The sequence below is a fragment of the Harmonia axyridis genome, chromosome 6 (genome assembly GCF_914767665.1).
Source record: "Harmonia axyridis chromosome 6, icHarAxyr1.1, whole genome shotgun sequence".
NCBI classification, from domain to species: domain Eukaryota; kingdom Metazoa; phylum Arthropoda; class Insecta; order Coleoptera; family Coccinellidae; genus Harmonia; species Harmonia axyridis.
The window spans coordinates 30,810,972-30,823,636 of NC_059506.1; the positions used below are offsets into that span (position 1 = coordinate 30,810,972).

The 12,665-nt window shown below is 34.6% G+C and overlaps 1 protein-coding gene across 2 annotated transcripts in view; it reads left to right on the forward strand.

Moving 5' to 3' along the window:
* Positions 1 to 12,665, forward strand: part of LOC123681735 — a 42,857-nt gene that overhangs the window by 2,624 nt on the left and 27,568 nt on the right. The window contains exons 2-4 of one of the 2 annotated variants that reach the window (XM_045619992.1): positions 6,230 to 6,488; positions 6,833 to 6,920; positions 7,281 to 7,383. In XM_045619992.1, the coding sequence (XP_045475948.1) occupies positions 6,305 to 6,488; positions 6,833 to 6,920; positions 7,281 to 7,383 (375 nt within the window). In that variant the 5' untranslated portion in view covers positions 6,230 to 6,304. Of the gene's footprint in view, positions 1 to 6,229; positions 6,489 to 6,832; positions 6,921 to 7,259; positions 7,384 to 12,665 lie in introns of both variants that reach the window. The other variant, XM_045619991.1, reaches the window with a different exon arrangement.

The following is a 12,665-nucleotide window of genomic DNA, read 5'->3' on the forward strand; positions in this document are numbered from 1 at the left end:
GTATAATCGTTATTCTTATATGTACTTCGAAAATCGGAAAAACATAATTATATGTGTATACTACGAAATCATTCACACAATAGACCAAAAAAAATTGATCCATATAAATATTCCGAAGCATTCACCGCCAAATAATTTAAAAATTAATAACTGGCGAAAAAATAAGAAAAAAAAATATGACCTGCTGCAAGACTTGAACTCGCAACCCATAGAGACCTCAGTTTGAACGAACGCATCCCTAACGGTCCGGCTACAATGACTTTGAATAATTTGGTGCATTTGTGCTTCTTATAGGAAAATTGTCAAAAAAATGGTGACAGAGATTCTATAAGTTGATGAATTTTCATGATTTTCGTTTAAAAAATCGTTAAATATAAAGGATATCTAATTAAAATATCTCTACCTACCGGCTCATTTCAGGTTGGATGCTAATATCTGTCCGAAATGATATATTTACGTATGTCCTTGACAATTCACATGAAAATGAATGCTTCAAAATTTGACGAATTTCCATGAAAACCTCAACAAAACGCAAAAATACCATCATAAAAGGGCGGTACATACAGTTGTAGTATATTATTTCCTTGAATATCTCGTTAAAAACTCCTCAAATGACTCCTGTAGAGACTTCTGGCTTATCAAGTTTCCCATTGACACAAAACGATTGCATTTGAAAATATCATCAAATATACATGGAAAAAAGGATAGAAATCGTATATTAATCATCTTTTCTTGCATCTTTCCTCTGAATTCGTCCAAATTTCAATGGTTCTAGTCGAATATCATCTGACGTTTCCTATTTATAACAATAGTACGAAAGGCATCATTTCATTTCCCATTTAATTTCAAAATATGATTAATTGTAGAATGTCCTAAAATGAGATGAATGATAATATTGACCGTTGCATCGTTAATATAATCAATGCAATGATCTAATTATGGAAAGAAATCACGGCATGAATAAATTTTGACATTTGTCGTCTTCTGTCCAAGTATTGACTTATTGCAGCTTCTAAAATTCGAAAAGCATCCATCGGGGCATATTTAGTATCGATATTTTAGTCAAATATGGAATTTCTGTAATTGAATCGATATAATTAACTGAATTGATCATTATTTCCGGTTCGATCGACAATTAGAAATATTCTAGAAACGTCAATTGCCGCGGACGTTGCTAGGCCCGTTGCTACCCAAGGACATCGTAGTATTTTCCTATTGGTCGTTCACGTCGACGTGAATCCGGAAATTCGTCGGGAAATTTCCCAAACTTTATCCGTTCATTCCCAGGTAATCCCGAAAAATCGGGAAACGGGAATATCCGCGTTAGTTAATTCGACATTTTCTCTTTCTTCCCGTACTTTTAGTTTTTCTCGTATCTCTCCCAGAGCCGAGAACACTTGACCGCAAAATCGGTCCAAAATCGTTCGATTTTCGGTGGGAGGAGCGCTTACGAGTTTAATATAGTATAGACTAGTACGCGCCCTTATCTACCTTGTAGGTAGATCAATATATCCTGTAGATCTACCTAATAGGTAGATCAATGTTGTCCATAGATCTACCTTGTAGGTAGATCAATGTTGCCCATAGATCTACCTTGTAGGTAGATCATCATAGCCCATAGATCTACCTTTTAGGTTGATCAATATAGCCCATAGATCCATATTTTAATTCATTCATAAATACTTCCATATCTCCTGTAAAATCGATATCGCACTGAGATAAAGCGAGATACTAAGGATTCATGAATATACGTGTGAGTAACCCGCATCTTGTATGTAATTTGAGGATGGGAATAATATCGAATAATTCCTATCAAGTGACAATCAACTCGACCCTTTATAAACTGTATATTTACATGAAACATCCTGTATATAAATGAAAAAAAAACCTGAAGCTTATAATTCGATGGTTCAATATTTCACATTTCTGCATAAAAATCTAATTGGTACTCGAAAATAATACAACCTGTATATGATCGTCAGTCGCTTACTGTATATCTTCAACAATTATGCAAAAAAAAAATATCCTGGATCTAAGATCTCAACTATCAGATTTCAACAGGTTTCAGTTCTCCAGAGTCGTCCAATTGGAGGTCGAAAATTGTGGACTCTGTATAAAAAATATTCATCGCACGTATATCTTCGCAAATTATGCAAGAGAAAACAAATCTAAAGCTCATATTCCAATTTTCAGATTTCATAAGGTCTCGATTTTCCAGAAATGTATAATTGGCGCTTGAAAATTGTACACCCTGTATAAGATGGGAAGGAGGGAATCCCTATTATTTTAAAAAGACCACTGAATTCCTCACCCTGTAAAAATTTTAAATATATGGGTACTGCATATCTTCACGAATTATCTAAAAGTCGACTAACACGAAACTATTAATCTAGTTTTCAGATTTTATTGAGTCTAATTTTTCACAAATATCGAATTGGTATGCAAAATTTTTACTCCCTGTAGAATTGTTAATCAATTATTAAATATTTCCTCAATGATTTCCTCCATGAGAAAGAATACCTGAACTTCTAATTGCCACTCGAAAATAATACACCCTGTATATAATCGTCAATCCCTACCTGTATACCTTCAAGAATTATGCAATGAAATGATAACCTATAGAGCTAACATGTCAACTATAAGAAAAGTCTTCAGTTCTCCAGAGACATCTCGGAAATAGTACACTCTGTATAAACGTTAATCTAGCACGTATAACGGAAAAATACCATCATAAAAGGGCGGTACATATAGTTCCAGTCTATTATTCTCTTGAATATCTCGTTCAAAACTCCTCAAATATCCAAATGACTCCTGTACCTAGCGACTTCTGTCAAACCAAGCTTTCCACTGACACAAAACGATTCCTCTTGAAAATATCATCAAATATTCATGGAAAAAAGGATAGAAATCGTATCTGAATTATCTTTTCTTGAATATTTCCTCTCGATTCGTCCAAATTTCAACATTTCCATTAAAATATCATCTGACGTTTCATTAATGATTTCGACGATTTTATGAATAAGCACAGAATTGGTTTAAACGTCAGAATATTTCGAATAGATTATTAAATAGAAATCATTCACACAGTTGACTAAAAAAACTTTGATCCATTTCATTATTCCAAAGCATTCACCGCCAAATAATAAAAGAATTAATAACTGGAAGAAAAATAATAAAAAATATATCGACTGGCTGAGATTTGAACTTCCAGCGCGTAGATACCACTCCAAGACGGTCCGTATCCCTAACCACCCGGCCACAACGCCTTTACTTAATTAGGTGCATTTGTGCTTCTTATAGGAATGATGTCAAAATAACTGGTGACAGAGATTCTATAAGTTGATGAATTTTCATGAATTTCGTTTAAAAAATTGTTAAATATAAAGGTAATCGAATTAAAATATCTCTACCTACCGATTTCCTTGCCTTAAAATGCTGATATTTGTTCAAAATGATATATTTACGTATGTCCTTGACAATTCACATGAAACGGAATGCTTCAAAATTTGACGAATTTCCATGAAAATCTCAACAAAACGTAAAAATACCATCATAAAAGGGCGGTACATACAGTTGTAGTCTATTATTTCCTCAAATTTCTCGTTAAAAACTTCTCAAATAACCAACTGACTCCTGGTAGAGGCTTCTGGCAAACCAAGCTTCCCACGGACTAAAAACGATTTCTTTCGAAAATATCATCAAATATACATGGAAAAAGGGATATAAATCGTATCTGAACATCTTTTCTTGCATATTTCCTCTCGATGCGTCCAAATTTCAACATTTCACGGCATGAATAAATTTTGACATTTGTCGTCTTCTGTCCAAGTATTGACTTATTGCAGCTTCTAAAATTCGAAAAGCATCCATCGGGGCATATTTAGTATCGATATTTTAGTCAAATATGGAATTTCTGTAATTGAATCGATATAATTAACTGAATTGATCATTATTTCCGGTTCGATCGACAATTAGAAATATTCTAGAAACGTCAATTGCCGCGGACGTTGCTAGGCCCGTTGCTACCCAAGGACATCGTAGTATTTTCCTATTGGTCGTTCACGTCGACGTGAATCCGGAAATTCGTCGGGAAATTTCCCAAACTTTATCCGTTCATTCCCAGGTAATCCCGAAAAATCGGGAAACGGGAATATCCGCGTTAGTTAATTCGACATTTTCTCTTTCTTTCCGTACTTTTAGTTTTTCTCGTATCTCTCCCAGAGCCGAGAACACTCGACCGCAAAATCGGTCCAAAATCGTTCGATTTTCGGTGGGAGGAGCGCTTACGAGTTTAATATAGTATAGATTATGGTTTTTTCATGTGATGTATAGAAGGAAATAATGTTGATTGAGATTTGCAGCGAATTACTTGTTAATAAAATATCGAGAATTTTTCAAAAATTCATGACTCCAAAGCTGTAAGACCTGGAATATTACGGTAAAAAATATTGTATTTGAAATCAGCCTACATATTTTCAATTTTATGATTGTGTTGTGTCAAGTTTTCCAGGAATGAATTTTAAAATTATGGTAATTTCGGTAATTTTTTTCAATATACTTTAATTTTAGATGGTTTTCGTTACGCGATCAACTACAAATTTTGCACAAGACTTGAAATGGCCATTCTACATAGGCGTACAACCTTGCTTCCACCGTTTTTTCCCGAAATTCGAGGCTTTATTGTAAAAAACTGGCTATTCATTTATGATTCGAAGTATTGTCCATCGCTGGCCACTACTTTCTCCCATCTTTCGGGCATCGTACGAATTCCGAGTTAAAAAAACCTTGTAATCTTTCGAAGCGATCCACAAATCGATCCATTTTTATTACTTCTTCATAAGACCAGAAGTGCTTGTCAGCCAGGCCCTGTGCAATTGATCGAAACAAGTGATAGTGTGAGGAAGCAACGTCTGGAAAATACGGCGGGCAGGGTAGGACTTCCCATTTCAACGTTTCCAAGTATGACTTGACCACTTTCGCAACATGGTGTCGAGCATTGTCATGCTGTAAAATCACTTAATCATGTCTCTCGTTGTGTTGCGGCCGCATTACTTTCGCTCGATAACGAACGCTTGTGATTATTTCAGTTGGTTTTAACAACTCATAATACACTACGCCGAGCTGGTCCCACCTGAACATGACTTTGAGAGCGTGAATACTCGGTTTAGCCGTCGGGGTGAAAGCATGGCCGGGATATCCCCATGACTTTTCTTGGGATTATCGTAATGAACACATTTTTCGTCTCCAGTCACAATGCGATGAAGAAGTCCCTTCCGTCTTTGCCTTGCAAGCAGCTGTTCACAAGCAAACAAACGCCGATGAACAACTCTCGGCTTCAACTCGTACGGAACCCAATTTCCTTATTTTTGAATAATTCCCATGACTTCTAGGCGTTTTGCCCTCATAGTTTCAGATAAAAGTTCTGGATAACCTGTAACCTCAGTTTTATAGGGAACAATGTTTTTTTCCTATATATGTTATATTCCATTCATTTTTTTAACTTTTAAAAGAAATTAGACCATTCGAAAACAGTTAGTTAATTTTTCACATAAAACGGAATTAATAATCGTTCAAGTTTTCTAGCTTTATTGCATTCTTAAAAAAATCTTGTACTCATTCGAAACTTCAACCTATTTATTTCGAAGAAAACAGTTTTTTTTCGATGTTCTCTCGCACCTGTGTTCGAACTTAAGTCACAGAGTAATATTCGATCTATTACTGAGCCTCGGTAATTAATTTCCTCAGTTTACTTTGACCTCTATTACGTTCAGTAAGCGAGCGTAATTTGAAAATTAAACAGATCCTTAATCGAAGATGCTGCAGAGGCTTAAGGTAACGATACAGGTAATTAGATCTTGAAGGTTCTCAACCAAGTCTCGGGTTTTGGAATACTTTAAATGATTAACTACAGAAATTATTCTGGGGAATGTACTTCATAAATCTGGTGTCATTTAGGAGGAATGTTCGCGAAATTCGGTATAATTTGGTAGAAAATTTTATATTGGTTCATTATTATAGTTATTTATGAAGCAAGGGCATTAAGAAAATGTTTCCCCGAGGGCGAGATCATTAACATCTCCTTATATCTACGCAAACTTTTATGTCTAGCCTTACTGAATATTTCAAGAAAATATTTTTAATGGAAAACAATCAGTTTAAATCTGTGAGAGATGATTCCCAATATAAAGGGTATATAATTTTAAACTCTTCACTCTCTTCATTTCAACAGATAATCTAGCACAAAATGGAAGGCGAAAAAACTTAAACCATTCGTTGGAACACTCCCAAATTGATATGAGTAACGATGACAGATGTGGCTTCACCAACAGTGATGTTAATACTTAACTCCACCTCAACTTATGAACATGAGGACACTTTTCAGTTGGAAGAAGCTTCTTCAACAATCCTTCCTCTCAACTCGTCATCCAAGACGATCGAAACCGTTTTCCACAATGACAAAGGATATTACATAGATGACGATGATGATGGTGAGTGAAAAGGAAAAACTGATGAAGAACTGAAACTTGAATGAATTTGCGAAGTAAAGGTTGAAATTCTAACGTTTTAACGATATATGTAACGAATATTCTTGATTTGTAACGTATTCGCTGAATTTGAATTGTATTCTTAGAATTTGGAACGTATTCTCTGAATTTGTAACGTATTCTTCGAATTTGAAACGTATTCTCGGAATTTGAAATGTTTATCAGAATTTGTTACGTATTCTTCAAATTTGAAACGTATTCTTTTAATAAGAAACGTATTCTTATTTTGTAAGGTGTACCCTGATAGTGAAACGTATTCTTACGATTTGTAACGTATTCTCTTTTAGGTTTGAACGATCTGCAAGTCCTCTTCTTGGCCTGCTTTCTCACCTTGATACCGCTCATAGTTTCTGTTGTTGCAGCCTTCGGAATAAGGTGAAGTATTCAGATAATCGAAACGAATTAGAATAAAACAATTGAAACACAAGAAAGTGATCACCTGATACTAAAATACACGTATTTCGATGTTTTTTACTTGAGTTTTTGGCGATGTCATGATTTCACATAATAACAAATAATAAAATTTGCAAGTTGAGCAACCTTCTCGATTGCCTGATTTTAATTACATTGAATTATTTGCTGCTTAAACCTTTTCGAGGATTTCGTGCTGAATTTTACAATATATACATAAGTGACTTTTTCACGATAGGAATTAAGTATGTATATATTTGGCAATTTTACTTTCGCATCGTGAAAGGTTTCTGTCATTTGCAGGATTTTGTGGGTGAAATACAGTAAGAGAAGGAAAGGTAGCAGTTGTGATGGGATGCTTGACAGAGATGGGACCACTGAATCGATCAACAAACCATTACATTCTCATCTATTAAGCAGTGATAAGGTAACAGTTAATATATATTATATTATACAAAATTGATCTGGGTTTTGGGTATCAATCCTTGTATTCAAAGCACTGATTACTGTATCTTGACGATGAACCTAGAAGTAATCTCCGGATGTAATATCCTAAAATTGTTAAAATGGCGTCAACTTATTTCCGTTATAGGTTGATTTCATTTGAGCGTTCTAAATTATTATGAAAGGTGAAACATATGTCATTATTTCTTGTTACCAGGTATACGTTTTTCCCATAGACTTATTATCCTATCCTATCCTTTTGATACGTCTATGGTTTTTCCAATAGGAATGGGAACACTGTGTATTATTTGTTGACATTTCTTATGTCATTATTGTCAGTTGTGTTCAATAGGTTATGTCAGTTACACATGGAATTATTGTTAAATTTCTTTCAGTATTCCTAAATGAACCCTTATTTCGATTAAACAATTTATCAATTTAAAAAATTATTGAAGCATGAGCATGTATATTTCCATGATTAAATGACATTTTTAACTTACTGAACACAAATGACATAAGAAATGTCAAAAATAATACAGTGTTGCCATTATAATCATTTCAAATTGTGTCATTCCAATTGGAAAACACGTTTCTTTCAAGCATTCGGTTGGCTAGTGTATATTCTATACGTAATAAGCGAGTAGGCAGCCCACAGAACGAATCGAAGTTTTTATGGTTTCAGAAACGAAGGCGAAACAGAATGCTTGTTCAATACAATTCAACGAAAGTGAATTCTCAATGTTACATTTACTTGATTAAAATTACCCTTTATTATAGTTGGGGTTTGAATCGTATAGAAAATGCTTAGGTAGTTACGAACGTGACCTTAATTTGATGCTATTTCCATTCATTCTTTTCATTCATTCAAAAAATTTGGAACAATTTGCAGAATTTACTGAACTGATGTAATCTCATAACTTATCTGCAACGTTTTCCATTTGAATATTTGAAGAAAAATCTGCTACAAAATTTTCCTTACAACATGGAACATATTTTCTGTAAAAAATGTAAGTTTCTTTTATGAGAATTATCGTTCGTTTAGTTGTCGGATATTTGGATCTAGAGCTCGGACCCAAAATCTTAATATAGGTCAAATTCAGTTCATATAATTCATCGCGTCAACATTTTCCGACAACACCAAATATTCAGGGGACCTACAAAGTAAATCCTGCATAAATATCTAGGTAACTCTAAAATTCTTAGATGCGTACATTATGGTTAATATTTCACTCCAAGCTGAAAGTTTAACTTAGCTCAAAAAAAGATGTAGATCTTTCAGAACTTGTGATAATCGTAATGAAACCATTTTCCGACTCCAGTCACAATGCGATGCAGAAAAACCTTCCGTCTCTGCCTTGCAATCAGCTGTTCACAAGCAAACAAACGGCGTTCAACATATCTCGGCTTCAACTCGTACGGCACCCAATTTCCTTGTTTCTGAATCATTCCCATGACTTTTAAGCGTTTTGAAATGGTTTTTTGCGTCACTCTCAATGATCCTGCTATTTCTTGTTGCGTTTGACACGAGTCTTGATTAAGCAATGTCTCCAATTCTGCATCTTCAAAAAACCTTCCCTCTTCAACTGCCATGCTGGTCTTCGAAGTGAAAATCACCGTTCTTGAAGCGTTGAAACCACTCTCGATACGTTCTTTCACTAAAAGCGGCCCCACCATAGGCATTTAGGGCATTCGATAGTCCTCAGCCGCAGATCATATTAAAATAGAAAATTAGAACTTCCACAATTGACGAGCTTTGGTTGTAAGCTGACATGTTTAATGGAGAATAACTTTATGATGCAGACACAAATCGACTAATATTTCGATAGCGTTATTTTAATGAATACCTAAACTTATTGTATGAGAGCTACTATCTATTTATTTCGACTACCACTTACTGCTACACAGCCATCTATTGCAAAACGGCGGAAGCAAAGTTGTACACCTAATATTTCGAAAAAAGATCTCGGAGGTTCTAGAAGATTTTTTCTCTAACTCTTATTGTTTTCGAGATGCTTTCAGTGCGCATCGAATTTGGGACACCCTGTACTATTTCCATCTCCCAGTGAGTAAAACATAAACGTAAATTATCGAGTATATTATATTATTAAAAATCATCACTGGTATTCGTGTCCTGACTTTTTAAATATTCAACTATGTAGTGGCATCTCATTAAGGATTTTTATTTCCCCTGTTCTCTTTGCCACTACATAGTTGAATATTATTAAAAATGTCCTTCATCATTAAAATTTATTATAATTACATTGGAAATACCATTGTAATTAATCGATACTGAATGATTTGCGGGGGTGTACCCAACTGGGAGGGACTGAAATGTCAAAATTATAGATATATTTCAACCGGAAACCTGTAGTGCGCCAAGTGCGAACATTCCAGCAACGGAAACAGACTGCGAGTTTGTCCTCGGATCATTTTATATAAAATTATTATGCGAGTCAGAAAAACAATTACACGCAACTGATATGCATGTATAAAATAACCTCCAAATAATATTGGCTGGGTGAAGTAAATTGGACTGTTTCGCAATATCGTAAAATATTCAATTAAAATTATATTAGCTTTCGTTTTCTCTTTGGCGAATGAATTTCTCTGGCGGCATTATGAATGAAGATCGGGAATGTGAAATAACTGTCATCAGCAAGTTATAAGAATTGGTCTTGAATTTTATATGATTTATATTTAAAAGGTATTCGAATAGCGAAAAAAAATTGAGATCTTAGGCCAATTGAGAAGTCTCCGGTCTGATGCACAGATGGCGGAGCCAGTATTGAATTCATATGATTTTCAGGTAGTATCAACCTTCAAACGATACGTGTCAAAATTTTACAACAGTCCGACTATTAGTTTGTGAGATATTGCATTGTGAGTGTAGCTAATTTTGTTATTTGAAAAAGGATGAAAGAAAAAAAGAATTTCGCATGCTGATGAAATATTGCTTTTCGAAGGGAAAAAATACAGTTGAAGCAAAATCTTGATTTGATGAAGAGTTTCCGGGGACTGCAATAGGAAAATCAACCATCATTGATTGGTATGCTAAGTTCAAACGTGATGAAATGAGCACCGAAGACGGCGAACGCAGTGGACGATGAAAAAAACAAAAAAGGTCAAAATAGTTATTTATTATACAAGGGAAACAAGTATTAATACTAATATTTTTCCCGTATTTTTCCCGAACAGTGTTTGAAGCCATCAACAGCGATTATTATGAAGCGTTATTGGATCGTTTGAAGAATGAAATTGGAAAAAAAGATGCTGTTTCATCAAGACAATAAGCCGTGTCACAAATCAATGAAAACATTGGCAAAATTGCATGAATTCGGCTTCGAATTGCTTCTGCATCCACCGTATTCGCCAGATCTGGCTCCCAGCGACTTTTTCCTGTTCTCAGAACCCAAAAGAATGCTCGCTGGAAAGAAATTTAGCGCCAATAAGAAGTAATCGCCGAAACTGAGACCTATTTTGAAGCGAAAGACAAATCGTACTACAAAAATGTTATCGAAAAGTTGGAAGATCGCTATAATCGCTGTATCGCCCTCGATGGCAATTGTGTTGAATAATAAAATCGAATATTGCCAAAAAAATGTGTTTTACTACGGTAGACCGGCCTGTTATTATATTATATCATACTGTATACCTACTTCAATATGGTTAATTCAATTTTGATGAAATTTTCGTAAGTAATGTCATATAAGTATCTGATTTTTCCGAAAAAAAAAATCGAGAGAACAAGTTGCTAAGTAATATTTCAACGAGAAGCATGACCTATAAACCTACAAACGGTTCTATGGTGCAATAGGCGCATGAATGACGAGCGCTCGAAAGTTCCTGACTTCACTTCAGCGCTTTACTATTTTTTTTTATTTTATAGTCAACTACCTTATACTCATAGAATTTTGTTAGTTATTACTCTTTTTTTCATCATCCATTATTCTTTGCGTTCTGTGCGTCATCACTGGGAACCAGCATAACTGTCCGAACCGGAAACACAATTCCGTCTAAGAATGCAATTTTTACAGCTGGAATTACTTTGGCATTGGCGAATGAAGACTACGAGGTTACTAGCCTGTCTGGGTTCAATAGATGGCAGTTGAAGTACCGCAGAAATATAATGGGTTATTGTTCATTCTGTCGATCTCGCGTACGAAATGCATTTTGTTGTTAATATAGCGATCAAAATTAGGTACTCGATGGAAATATGACTGACTGTTTTTCAATTATGCACGTCAACAGTCAATTCTTTTGTTATTTTGTACCTACATAGTAATCTTTTTGGTTTTCCATTTTCAATTATAATTCTTTCATATCAGTCGGAGACAAAAACAATTTTATCGCAATATACTCAAAACCATAGGAAAATATACAGGGTGTTCCGAAATAGGAGGTAAAAACGAAAACGAGAGATTCCGCGGATAATGTTGTTAAGGTCAAAAACTCGGTCAAAAGTGTTTGAGTTTAATTTCTTCAAATTGTTTCCCTCATATAGCATCTGCACTTCGCAAGATATTCAACTGGAATTTGCCATATATATTCCAATTTAGCATTTACATCACGTGATTTGCCAATTTCGATTACAGGATGATAGTTTTTCCGGAACAGTGGTTTTTTACCCCAGAAAATTTTTTTGGTGGGCCAATGGAAGTTTGAAAAAATGTGAAAATAAACTTTGAGTTAGTACTAAACCGTTTGGTTTTTTGTAGGTTTGTTGTAGTCATCCGATAAAAATTTAAATTTCAAACAATTGTCTCGCAATCCTCAGGAAAATCCAAATTACCATGAAAACCCAGTTAGTGAACTGTGGTGAACAAATTATTCATTAGTTTTGTAGCTTAATTTTCCGATCTGTAGCAATGATTCAAAAAGATTCATTAAACTTGTTTTATTATCACAAAACAGTAGGACTACAAGAAACACCCTGTTTTTCGAGAACAAAAATTTATTGGATTTTTTTATTAACCGAAGAGCCTCTCATTTTCTTTTCATTTCATGTATAACAGGCCCATTGAAAAGTCTCCAGTCTACCATACTAGAACACATTTTTTTGGCAAAATTCGATTTTATTATTCAACATAGTTGCCTTCGAGGGCCATATAGCGATTATAGCGATCTCCAACTTTTCGATACCATTTTTGTAGTACGATTTGTCTTTTGCTTCAAAATAGGCCTCAGTTTCGGCGATTAATTCTTCATAGGCGCTAAATTTCTTTCCAGCGAGTATTCTTTTGAGGTCTGAGAACAGGAAAAAGTCGC